The following is a 13,397-nucleotide window of genomic DNA, read 5'->3' as shown; positions in this document are numbered from 1 at the left end:
TTCATCTAAATATTTTACAAAATCATACACAACTTTATAACTGGCATGCAATTTATTAAAGGGAAATAAATTACAGATGAAATCTATAAAAATTTAATTTCCCATTCATAGAAGAAAAATGTGGCAAACACTTAGGATTCTAACCTATAGTTCCTGACTGAAGTAAGGGAGATAAAATTTGTGAAATCCTCAGGTCCTTTACAGGCCTCATAAGATCAAACCCAAGAAGGTTCAGATCTGAGACAGAAGATCCTCACCAAAATGACAGTGGGGAGTTAGGAGTGACAAGGAATTTGGGGGGTTTAGGAACCAGGTTAGATTCTCAGTAATACTGTAAACAAAGCCAGTCTAGGAAGCCTCAGCTTCTTGATAACCTAAGTATCATATGTAAGTTAAGCAGTTTAGCAAGTAATGTAAATGTTCATGGAAAAAATTAAATATTTACCTTCCAGTAGATTATTAAATTTTTTCCATCAGAACTCCACTCTCTCCAAGTATCAGGCCCCTTTGAAGGAACTAGAAAGAAGATTTTAAAGTTACTGTCTGAAGACACATACTATATGTATACGGTGCTTGACATTATTTTTTTCTAGGGTATCTGGAATTCTCAATAAAATGTGAAGCAGTTCAGTGGCTTCCACTTAGAAAATAAAGTAATGTTATCAAAAAAAAAAGAAAGAAAAGAAAGCAATGTAAAATATAAGCTCTCAATAACTTTTGTAAAACACACGGCCCCTTCGAATGGATTAAAATCTCTCTGCAGGCTGGCTGTACTGATTCCCTGGGTTCCCCTCTGCCTCACATCCTCACACTTCCTCCTTACTTGGCCAGACATTGGCAAAGACACTTGCCTCAGCCTCTCTGCATTTTCTTTGTCCTCCCTTCCTCTGCCTACAACTCTCTTCTCTTAAACCATATGGCATGCTTCCTCATCTTTGTATCTCAGCTTGACTATTACCTTATTAATGAGTATTTAAAACTGCAATTCCCTGCAACCCCCTCTTATCCTTCAACCTTCATTCCTATTGCTTCCTCTCCTCTGTGGCACTCACCACCACCCAATAAACTGATGTGCCTGTGTGTGTGTGCGTGTGTGTGTGTGTGTGTACATATATATATATAGACGTGTATATATACAAATTTTTATCTAGTCCTGGATCCTACAAAGTTGACAGGCAGAAATTTCTGTTTTATCTGCTGCTATATCCCTGCTAACTAGAACAATTCCAGATACATACAGGTTGAGTATACCTTATCTGAAATGCTTGGGACCAAAAGTGTTTCAGATTTTGGATTTTTTTCTGATTGTAGAATATCTGCATATATATAATGAGGTATCTTGAAGGATGAGACCCAAGTCTACACATGAAATTCGTTTATGTTTCATATACACCTTAAACACATAGCCTGAAGGTAATTTCACACAATATTTTAAATAATTCTGTGCATGAAACAAATTTGTGTTGAGTATTTAAGTGTGGAATTTTTCACTTGTAGCATCCCGGTGTTCCAAAAGTTTTGGATCTTGGAGCATTTTGGGTTTTCAGATTACATACACTCAACCTGCAATGCATACTCAGTAAATATTTGTTGAGTAATTGATGCTTTCATCTTAATGAGGTGCAAATAAGATGTTTCCTCTTGGAGACAACAGCTTATTAACTGAAGGCAAAAACTCCTATAGTTGTTAGTCTCCAAAATGACCAGCAATCCCCCTATGTGCAGTGCCCTCCCACATTGCATCAGGGTTGGCCTGTGTGACAAACAGGGCACAGCAGACATAATGGTATGTTACTTCTGATTTTAGATTATCAAAGACACTGTGCAGTCACCAGCTCTGGGAGGAAGTGGCTGCCATGTCATGAGCACACTTAAGCAGAACCAGAGAGAGGCCCACAAGGTAAGGAACTGAGGCCTCCCGCCTTTAGCCACATGAGTGAACCATCTTGTAAGGGGATCCCCTAGCTCTAGTCAAGCCTGGAGTCCCCACCCACATTGCAGTCTCATGAAAGACTGCAAGCCAGAGATATCCAGCTAAGCTGTTCCTGGATTTTTGACCCATAGAAATGGTAACATAATAAACATCAGCTGTTTTAAGCCACTGAATTTTAGGGTAATTTGTTGCACAGCAACAGGTAATTCATACTCTCCCCCTCTGTACTCATGCACAGCTTTCACTGTGATGAAACAAGTAATTCTGTCATGTATGGCAAAGTGTCCTCATCACCATTCTTCAATATTGCTTCATGTGGAGAGGCAAAAATCTAGATTAACATCTATCACTTATTTGTTTTTGCTGTTTCTTTATTTTTTTGGAGGAAGTATTATGTTTTCTGTATTACAAAATATAAATAAAGCTCTTTCTATCTTTTGTTAAATGATTCCTAAAAATTAAACCTATTTCGGCCAGATGTGGTGACTTATGCCTGGAATCCCAGTACTTCGGGAGGCCGAGGCAGGTGGATCACCTGAGGTCAGGAGTTTGTGACCAGCCTAACCAACACGGTAAAGCCCCATCTCTACTAAAAATACAAAAATTAGCGGGGTGTAGAGGTGTGCACCTGTAATCCCAGCTACTCAGAAGGCTGAGGCAGGAGAGTCACTTGAACCCAGGAGGTGGAGGTTTCAGTAAGTCAAGATCACTCAACTGCACTCCAGCCTGGGGGACAGAGCGAGACTCCGTCTCAAAAAAAAAAAAAAATTTGAACCTATTTCTAAGTTTTTTTCTTTTTACACCTAACATGTGGTTACTCAAGGAAAGAATATCATTCTGTCTTTGGAAATTATCACATTTAGAAAACCAGTTACCTGATTTTATACCTACTTTGATTTAGGTATACTAAAGAAACTGATGTTCAAGACTTTTTAATCACATCCTTTCTCTGATCTAGGTCACAAAAACTAACAAATTCTCTTTTATAGTAAATTTTTTTTTAAAGGAAGGCAATGAGTTAAAAGCATAATTAAAATTCCAGGCAGAAGAGAAAAGAATGGGAGAAAAATCATTCTATGCATTATTGTAACATGGTAACAATCATATTATAGATAGAGAAGCCCTGTCCTTTCACATAATTTGTGCCAATCATTTTTCTCACTATGACAAAACTTCAAAAACTATCATTTAAAATACCTACCTGTGTTATATTTTATTAACAGGTATTACATAATTTATCTCAACATTCCTCTACTTTTAAGGACTCTGATAACATTTTCTTTTTAAAGAAGTTGTAAAACTTCAGGATACAGTAATTATTAGCCATACATCACTTAGTTAACTTACTGGCTTCTGTAGTTAAATGCTGTTTTTTATTGCTCCATTTGCTCCATTTCCAGAAAGCTTCAGTAGAACAACGAATCCGTAAAGTATATAATGTATAGGGATTTAACTTGTCCAGAGCAACAAGATAACTTGAGTTTTCTACTCCTTTGATTGTGACATTCCGCTATTGGAAAACAAATAAATACGTATATATGTATATATTGTGTGTGTGAATACATATACTTTTTTTTTGGTAAGGAAGTCTTCATATTTGTAATGCAAACCAACAGAATGTCAGTGAGTTTGTATATATAACACCCAAAGCAGTTCATCCACTATTTTAATTCTTACATACATGCCAAGTCAATAAAATTATCCCCTGTAACAGGAATAAAAACTTAGGTTGTCTTTTTAATCCAAATACTGATTCTAAGTAATAGTTAATTAAATTATCTAAAGGATTATATAATTTTGATAATCAGTCAAATGCTAATGGTGATGCAATAAACCTTAACATGATATAGTAATCTGAGATGACTCTGAGGAATAAATGCATTATTTGCATGATATTCGGAGACTTCTTGGAGGCAGGTATCACCTTTTCTGCATCTTTGTTAAATATGACACTTAGAACTTCCAGCATGATGCTAAACATGTAGTGTATCTTCAACAAAAACTTCCTTAAACTAAGTAAATATAGTTAAAATGAAGCAATTCTAAACAAATTTGAAGATCTGAGTATCTCACAAAAGCCTCTGAGCTCCTCATGACATTATAAAGAGCTTTTCAGGTTATATTTTACAGTTGTGACTAATTTTCAGACATCAGTAAATTTCCAAATGAATAGTTAAGTACACCCCATTTATTTTAGACTTACCACAAATTACAAGATAGTATAATGTAAGAGTCAACCTAAATATTTAAAATGTATTGAAAAGTCATGTTGTGACTTTTAAGTACCAATTACAACTTGCTCCCACTGCCACACTTCACTGTTTTAAAACATCACTTCTGCTCTCTGGTGCCAATTCATCCACTAATGATGCTAAAGGTTACAGCAAAAACTACTCATTCATTCACAAATTTACTGAGCACCAGCTATGTGCCAGGTACTATACTGGACCTGGGAACATTCTGAGGAATAAAAGTCAAATTTACGATTGTTTCTCAAAAGATACAATGTTTTTATTACATGGATACTAATGTCTTTCTTGGTTCTTAGTAAATCTGTATAATCAATCTGAGAGCTTGAGCATATCAATTTGCTTAATTCTTTTTGAGAACCGTTTTATCCAAAACAATCACAAAGAAGTCTATAGAAGAATCTTACCTGTTCTTGTACTGATTTAGATTTCTTAATTTCAATTTGACATAAAAGATTAATCTTTGCAAAGTTGCCTGGTAAATGCCAAGAAAGTGTAACAGCTGTTGAATTAATATCCTTCACTTTGAATGAAGTAGGAGTATGGGGATAAACTGCAAATATAATTTTTAAAGACCGATTAAACATTTATTTAAAGGGGAAAGCTATCTTCTAATATGACAAATGAGAAGAAAACATAAAAAAGAAGGAGGTATCATTAGTGCTGACCAACAACATCCTACCCAGTATTTGTGGAATCCACAAACCTCATTTCTACTATGACATCTTGCCAACATTTAAAAATAATCAGACATGCTCAAAGGTCTTCAATTAGTGTCAGGAATACTAAAAGGTAGCAAGATCACAGTAACTTGTGGAATGACAGAATAAGAAAAGGAAAGAGAAAGGACAGAAAAGGGAAAGGGAAATGGAAAGGAAAGGCAAAGCAAAGCAAAGGAAAGCTAAGTTCTAAATGCATGGTATGGATATTAACCACTACATAAATGTAAGCATGGCAGGGTCTAAGTCTTAGAGTGAAGATGGAACTTAAGATGAGCTTTGCAGGAAGAATCAGACTAAAATTGGCCAAAAAAAAAAAAAAAAAAAGCTGAAAAGCATTTTAGGTAGAGATGGCAATAATGAAGAAATAGTGAGGCAAACTGCATATTACATTGGTGATAGTGTGTATGCCCACTTGAGTGGTGGGAAAGAATCACAGGGGAAATAAGGCTGAAACAGCAGAGAGCAGACAAATACATACAAATACTACCATGCAAGGATAAAATGTAGCCATAGTGACACTAGGAAAAATCAGGAAATAACAAAGATAACAGGAAAGAATAACTGATAAAAGTGACTTATGCTTACAAAGAAGACAACAGAATCATCTACTAATTACTTGTCAGATTGTATGGCACATGCCCTTGGTTTAAACCCTTTTCCCCCTGCCTGAGTCTCTTAGAAAAGGTCAGGTCATTGCTCTGTGACATGCTGCAAGTCTGACATGGAGTGTTAATGCATACTGACCATTGGAATGAATGCCAAAAAGATCAACCATATTTTATTTTTATTTGGAGGTACGTATTAATACAGTTGGTAAAAATGCAGAAATCGTCAGTAATAAAAGGAGCAAACTATTAATACATACAACAACGTGGATGGCTCTCCAGGACATCCTCCTTAAAAAAAAAAAAAAAAAAAAAGCCAACCGGCATACTGTGTGATTACATTCATGTAACGATTTCAAAATGATGAAACAATACAGATGAAGAACAGTTCGTTGCTGTCAAGGGATAGGGATGTGACTGTATGTGTGCAGGATGCTGGAAGGGCAACATGAGCAAGTTCCTTTGTAGTGAAAGGGCACTTGTGTATCTTGCATGTGGTGGTGGTTACCTGAATCTATAGAACTACACACACACAACACACAAGTACAAATGAATACACATAAAAATTGAACAAGGTCAATAGTATAGTTCAGCAGTCCGGTTAATGATGTTTCAAGAATGTTAATTCCTGATACTGTACTATAATTATTAAAATGACACCACTGGAGATAGCTAGGGGATGGGTTCACAAGGCTCTTATTTTTCTAACTCCCAGTGAGTCAACAATGACCTCAAAATAAAAGTTTAAAAATTGGGCAGAAGATATTTCAGAAATCAAAAATTGTCAGAAAGAGCTACTTACAGTTTATTTGTAAATTACTAATTCAAGTATTTAAATTCAATAAAATAGTAAACCTTGACATTATACACTTAAAGCTTCTTTATAAATAAAATTTATGAAATTAATATTAAGTAACTATAAAGAAAATAATCAGCAAAAAGAAATTCCTATAAGCACTTTTCATTAATCAAAGCATTTCACCACTTCTAAAGTTGTTTTTAAGACATTAGTTTAGGTACAGCTTACCTTTTTCGGTTATATTAACTAAAATTGTTGATTCTGATTGACCGAGAGGATTGTGGGCATTCAAGGTAAAATTATAAATTTGTTGATTTGGAAGCATTTGAAAGAATAATTGATAGCTTTCATTTGTAGGTGCTTCATCTCTTTTATATCTCACATATTTTCCTGAAAAACTGTTAATGGCATGAGATAAATATTGCAGGGGAAAATGGGCAAATTCATAACAATTTTTATAAGTTTAAATTTCTAATTAGAGGCATATTACATACTTAAGAAAATGTATATGATACAGAAAATGCAAGAAAATAATCAGCCAAATAAGTTTACTATCCAGAAATAGTCTTTGTTCATATTCAAGTGTTCTTCATTCTAAGCTTCTTATCAAGTACTTATAAAGTATATATAATTTTATATAGTATATTTGGTTTTATACCTTGCTTGTAACATAAATGATCTAGTGCATTTCCCTATGTTATTTAACATGTACCTCCAACGTACTCCTTGCCAACTGACATCCTTTGCCAGTTATCATTACCTTTCATATAAAGTGTAAATTGTAGCACGAGGGCCCACCAATCCTGTCGACCTTCCTGGATTCCAACTACATATAATTTCTTTTAAATCATGTGTCTCACAATCCAGTTGTTGAGGAGTATCTGGTGGATCTAACAGAAAAAAGAAAAAAAAGTAGGTACTTATAATTACATATATTTTCCCTGAAAACATATTTTATAATTGTATAATTTCCTTAAAAAATGAAATCATTTACTATTGCCATTTTGCTTTTGAACAATACAGAAATCATTCTTCCTGTAGCATGTCTTGTCAGCGTTCATATTACATTAGAATTGACAGATTAAAATATACTGAAAAATGACTCCTAGCTCATTTGGAAACTCCCTATAGCAACTTGAGAGATCAATTATCACTTTTTTCCCTTAATCCTATTTCAGAGTCTACCAATTCTCTCAAAGAAACCTGTTCCCAATATGTTAAGTCAGAAAAATCTACTGGTTAAAAGTATTATCATCTATCATCAATTTACTGTGATTTGAAAAGCACTACCAAATCATACTGAAAATCAGTAGTCATGTTACAAATTTCAGAGTTCTAAAATACATTATAAATACTGTTATTTATAAAACTCTTGGTAAAATTCTGCATCTTTATATTCAAACTGACTACAGCTCTTTCATTGTTTTTCTCTTTATCAAAACTGTGCTATCTGGCTTTAAAGCAGGACTGGAAAATTTTTTTTAAATATTTTTTTAAGGATGAGAACAACAAAGTGATAAATGAGCCCAGGTGTGGTGGCTCATGCCTATAATACTAGCACTTTGGGAGGTCGAGGTGGGCAAATCACTGGAGGTCAGGAGTTTGAGACCAGCCTGGCGAATATGGTGAAACCCCGTCTCCACTAAAAATACAAAAATTATCCTAGCGTGGAGGTAAGTGCCTGAAGCCCCAGCTACTCAGGAGGCTGAGGCAGGAGAACTGCTTGAACCCGGGAGGTGAAGGTTGCACTGAACCCAGATTGCGCCATTAGACTCCAATCTCGGTGACAGAGTGAGACTCCTCTCAAAGAGAAGTGATAAATGAAAATTCTGCAGTCTGACACTGCTTATTGTAGACATTCATATTTCTGTAATCATGTTTAACCATACACATACAGAAACTGGTAGTTCCTGTGTCATATTTATCCAAACTATCTTTCACTCTAGGTAAAAGTTCTTTAAAGAAAAAAACTACTTGTTTAAAAATTCTGTAAAATTTTTCTTTTTTTACAAAACTGAATTAAAAAAACAAAACTCCTTAGTTTATCAACCAAAACTTAGAAAACTTCATACCTTCCCCAGAGAGAAGGATAACATCCTTCAATGATATTTTAGGTAATATTAAGAGGATTAATGAGTGTTTATACGAACGTTTAACAATTAGATATGTAAACAGATACCGATATATTTATTCTGAAAATTGCTTTAAATCTAAGGCTAAATATTCAGTCACTCTATTAAAACCACATAACAAAATTTTGAAATGTATTTAAAATGCTGGTTATTTTAGGATTTGGCAGATATATTAAGTTAAAATATTAAAATCTAAATAACAAAGCAAATAAGAGAAATACAAGGACAGACAGGAGAAAAATTTGAGAGGACAGTATCTGAAATGTACTCATTTTCTTTTCAAAGAAATTAACTTAGGAAATAATCAACTGAAGCTAGGTTAAAAGCTAGGTACACATCAACTACATTTTTATATACCAGTAAATAGAAAATGCAATTTTTAAAAAAAGTCATTTTTAATAATGCCAGAAAACACCAAGCATTAGGAAAAAATTTACCAAAAGACACAAAGACCTCCTATGACTAAGATGTATTAAAGAGGACCCAAGTAAATGTAGGGATATATCATGTTCATAGTTTGGAAGACTCAAATATTGTAAGAATGAAAATTCTCCTAAATTGATCTACAGATTTAATGTAATCCCAATAAAAATTCCGGCAGGTTTTGATTGTGTAGGTGTGTGTGTGCGCACACACTGATCTAGGGAAAAACTAATAAGCTGATTCTAAATTTCTTTTCAGTCTTTTCAGTAAATGGTGTCTTAACAAGATATCCACAAGGAAAAGGAAATAAATGAATCCTGATCCTGAATTCACAAAATAACCAAATTTCCAAAAAAGTTCCCTCTGAAGGGAGATGTTACTGCTGCCCAACAAATGCTGTGCAATATTTCAACCTCTAAACGTTATAAACGTTATAAATGAAGGTTAAATTATAAATTAAATCAGCTTTTTCTATTTCTATGATAAAAGATTATAACACTGAAATTATAACACTGAAAGATTTTAACCTAGCTTCAGTTGATTATTTCCTAAGTTAATTTCTTTGAAAAGAAAATGAGTACATTTGAAATGGAAACAAGTCATAGTCTCATCTTTTAAGTTTTAATTTCTTCTTTCATACTTTTAAGTAATAGCTCACTTTTGGTATTGCTCATGAAGTAACTTCACTACATATACCACTGGGTCTCAAATTAGACTCCAGGATTATTTATGAGAAATGCTGCAAGTAATATCCTAAAATTCCATTAAGAAGAAAAATATGATTTCCAGAATTTAAATTTTAATGTAAGCTCACTTTCACTTGAATTCCAAATGCATTACTGAGAAGACAAAAAGAGAGTCAGATTATAGCCATCAAGCTGAGATGTGCACCTCAGCCCAGTTATTCCTTTGGGAATACAGCAGTATCTGAGTGAAATTCATCAAGAGGTACTGTGTAAGTAAACAAGAGCTGCTGATCTAGACCACAGAGAAGAATTATATTTTTAAAAAAAGAATCACTAAGCAATCAAAAGAAATATCATAAAATCTAGTCAACCTATCTTACACACTTTATCATGTGACCTTCAGACCAAAATCCCAGACTTCTAATTCGGCAAGCAGGGAGGAAGAGACTTACTGATGGAGATGAAGCTGTCAGTGACACCAAAACATTACAGTTGCTACAAGGGAGGCAGAAAAACTCTAACATTGAGACATAAAAATTCTAAAGACTTGTCTGTGGACATTAAACACTGGCCAAATGGGCTGGGCAGCCCCCAACAAACAAATACTTTTGGAAATATCATGGAATTTTAGACTGTGGGGTGATCATGTTAATACAGACAGCTTAAATGACAGAACATACATCATATATAGAATGCAGTGGGAGAGTACATTTCTCCTCTGCCACCCATGCCCTACTGCCATACAGTATGCCAATCTGCATACTGTATCATTATATTTATGTAACAATATCAAAATGACAAAACAATAGAGATGAAGAACAGTTCATTTTGTTAAGGGACAGGGATGTGATCTCTTAAGTTGCTATAGGGAGTTTCCAAATGAGCTAAGTGTCATTTTTCAGTATATTTTAATCTGTCAATTCTAATGTAATATGAACTCTGACAAGACATGCTACAGGAAGAATGATTCCTGTATTGTTCAAAAGTAAAATGTAAATAGAATTTTTTTTTTTACAGATACAGGTATGCAGGAAACAAGCTTGCAATTCATTTTAGAACAAGCAAATATGCTAGTGCCTCCTTTGTTATCATTTATATTAAAGAAAAAAGAAATGAGAAAGAAACAGAATCACACCCCCACCCCCAACTCCAGAGGAAGAATTAAAGCTTTCAAGGAGAACCAAAACATGTTAATAGGAATTCTCTCTTTAAAATCATATGCTTACATCCTGCAAAAACAACCGTTCCAAATATGTTATCTTCGGTTGTAAAAACCACATTTGTTCCACTACTTGCAGAAACAGAAATATTATGAATCTTGATCGCAACACTTTCCCCATCAAGATGGATCAAGGGGCAGTTTGTATGGCCAATCAGTGCTGATAACACTTTTTCTTGGCTCACACAACAAAATGTTATGTCTGAGCCTACAAGTATCACTTTGTCTTGAGGAAAAACCTTAGTCTGAGAATCAGGCGTCCCTAGAAAGAAAAAGAGGAATTATAAACATTTTATATGAAAGTCTTTTACATAAACTTTTCTGTACTTTAAGACTTTTTTTTTCATAAGATGACTTTTAAAATAGTCCAGTATATACACTACACACTGTTAGGTGCTTTGTAATGATGATGGTCCAAAGATAAGGTGTGTTCCACAGGTTTTTAGGAGCAAGATATATACAAGAAATTTTTTAAAGTGTATATGGTTTTATTTACTTATGAAGGGATAATGGTGAGGAAGCAGAGGCAAATTACAAGTCAATGTCTAAGGTTAATGTCACAGGTTTATGTCTAAGAAGTCTAAAGTTTCAATCAGTGGGTTTATATACACATGTGAACAATCCACACACCCCAAAAATCACTAATTAAATATTTCTATTTCTTCTATTTGACGTATTTAGGTCATATGTCTTACTTTCCATCAGCCTAAATATACGCCCCAAGTACTCAAAATCCTAAAAAAAAAAAATTTCTTTCATCCAGTCCCCTTCCTTCCTCTTATTCTTTTCTCCATAGAGTGATCTATCTCTACAATGATCACCACACTTTTCAGGGTTTCACTTTATTGTCAACAATTTTCCAGGCCCCCTCATCCAACCTCCAACATTCTCCCTGCATATCAGTTGTACTTAAAGTACAGATGATTTTTGGTATGCATGCAGAACCCCGTGTTCCTGGCAATAACTATGCAGCCTCTAGGGATCTGCTCTGTGAGCCAGGAATTGGGAACTATTTTTTCTAATATACAGATTTCATTTCAGTATCATCTACACACAATTTTTAATGCTCTTCAATTCCTACAACACTGATTTTTAAACCTGGATGTTTATCCAACCGCTCAGAAAGTTCTTTCAAAATGGACTGCTGAAGGCTATCTCAGACTTTTTGAATCAATATTTCCAGGGATGGTGGGCTTAGAAGCTGCCAGGTGACCCTTATGAAGCTGAATGAGGTTATGAGAACCGAATGCTTAAACTAAATCTTAACTTTAAGTAAGACTAATCTAATTCATTTGAAACAAAAATTCTTTAAACATAAGCTTACAAGAAATGTTCTTCACAGGGCTCCAGTCACTCCACTCTTTGCGACCAGAAAAATGAAGACTGTCAATGCGGCATCTAATTTCCACAAAATGAATGGCACACTCCAAGGGCATATCTGAGGCCCAACTCCAGTGATGAAGTGTATCTTTGCCATTCAGGGTCGTGTTGTGGGTCACCTAAAAATGAACACAAACACAAAACTGTATTTCCAAGTAGTAATATGTTTTGCTTTCCTTTAGAATTAAAAGACACAATGGATTCTATACAATCATCAGCTAAGTTTATGGTTTGTCCTTCAATAAAACTCAGTTTTGTGTAAAGTATAATAGCAGAATAACGATAATCACGATTCATTTTTGTTTACTTCTTCCACTTTAGGCCCTAACGTATTATATAAGATGTTGTTATTCGTTGATACATTTAGTTTAGTATGCAAGAAAATACAGATTGATGATCCCTTGGGACAAGAAATGTGTTAGATTTTTTATTTTTCAGATTGCACTATATACTTCTCAGATTAGCATCTGTAATCTAAAAATCTAAAATCTGCCTGAGCACGGTGGCTCACACCTGTAATTTACCCAGCACTTTGGGAGTCTAAGGCAGGCAGATCCCTTGAGCCCAGGAGTACAAGACCAGCCTGTACAACACAGCAAAACCTCATCTCTACAAAATAATAATAATAATAATAATAAGTCAGGCATGCTGGCTTGTGCCTGTAGTCCTGGCAACTCAGGAGACTGACGTGGGAGGATTTATTAAGCCTGGAAAATCAAGGCTACAGTTAGCTGAGACCATGCCACTGCATTCCAGCCTGGGTGGCAGAGTGATATCCTGTCTAAACACAACAACAAATAAATAAAATAACAAAAATCAAAAATCTGAAATGCTCCAATGAGCATTTCCTTTGAGCATCATGGTGGTGCTCAAAAAGTTTTGGGAATTTTGAAACAGTTTGAATTTTGAATTTTTAGATTAGGGATGCTCAACCTGTATATCATTGCCTAATGATCTCAATTTCTCATGGTATAAAAGTAATTAAATGGGGTTGTACTTTCAAAAGTTTAACTCAAGGAGAGGAGCAGCATTTCAATAAAATAGTTTTAGACTAGATTTGTTTTATATAAGTATTCTACATATTTACTTTTATTTTTAAATAGGTTATGTATATTATACTAATACAAAATATTATTATCAATTGTGAGAAATGAGCAAGATTTCAATAAAATATTGAGGTGCTTGGGACTTTCAGGTAAACACAATAGATCAAACAAATATTTCTTTCTCCCTTATTTCCTGAAATCAA

The 13,397-nt window shown here is 34.4% G+C and overlaps 1 protein-coding gene across 2 annotated transcripts in view; it reads right to left on the bottom strand.

Moving 5' to 3' along the window:
* LIFR (LIF receptor subunit alpha) overlaps positions 1-13,397 on the bottom strand; it is an 80,664-nt gene that overhangs the window by 23,578 nt on the left and 43,689 nt on the right. For both annotated transcript variants that reach the window (XM_035291646.3, XM_008992145.4), the window contains 7 exons: positions 12,093-12,267; positions 10,776-11,030; positions 7,069-7,198; positions 6,537-6,706; positions 4,590-4,735; positions 3,281-3,443; positions 446-516 (listed from right to left, as the gene is read on the bottom strand). In XM_035291646.3, the coding sequence (XP_035147537.2) occupies positions 446-516; positions 3,281-3,443; positions 4,590-4,735; positions 6,537-6,706; positions 7,069-7,198; positions 10,776-11,030; positions 12,093-12,267 (1,110 nt within the window). The remainder of the gene's footprint in view (positions 1-445; positions 517-3,280; positions 3,444-4,589; positions 4,736-6,536; positions 6,707-7,068; positions 7,199-10,775; positions 11,031-12,092; positions 12,268-13,397) is intronic.

Source organism: Callithrix jacchus, chromosome 2, assembly GCF_049354715.1.
Source record: "Callithrix jacchus isolate 240 chromosome 2, calJac240_pri, whole genome shotgun sequence".
NCBI lineage: Eukaryota > Metazoa > Chordata > Mammalia > Primates > Cebidae > Callithrix > Callithrix jacchus.
Note: the sequence above shows the minus strand (reverse complement) of the source record. Positions and strands in the feature narration are given on the sequence as shown.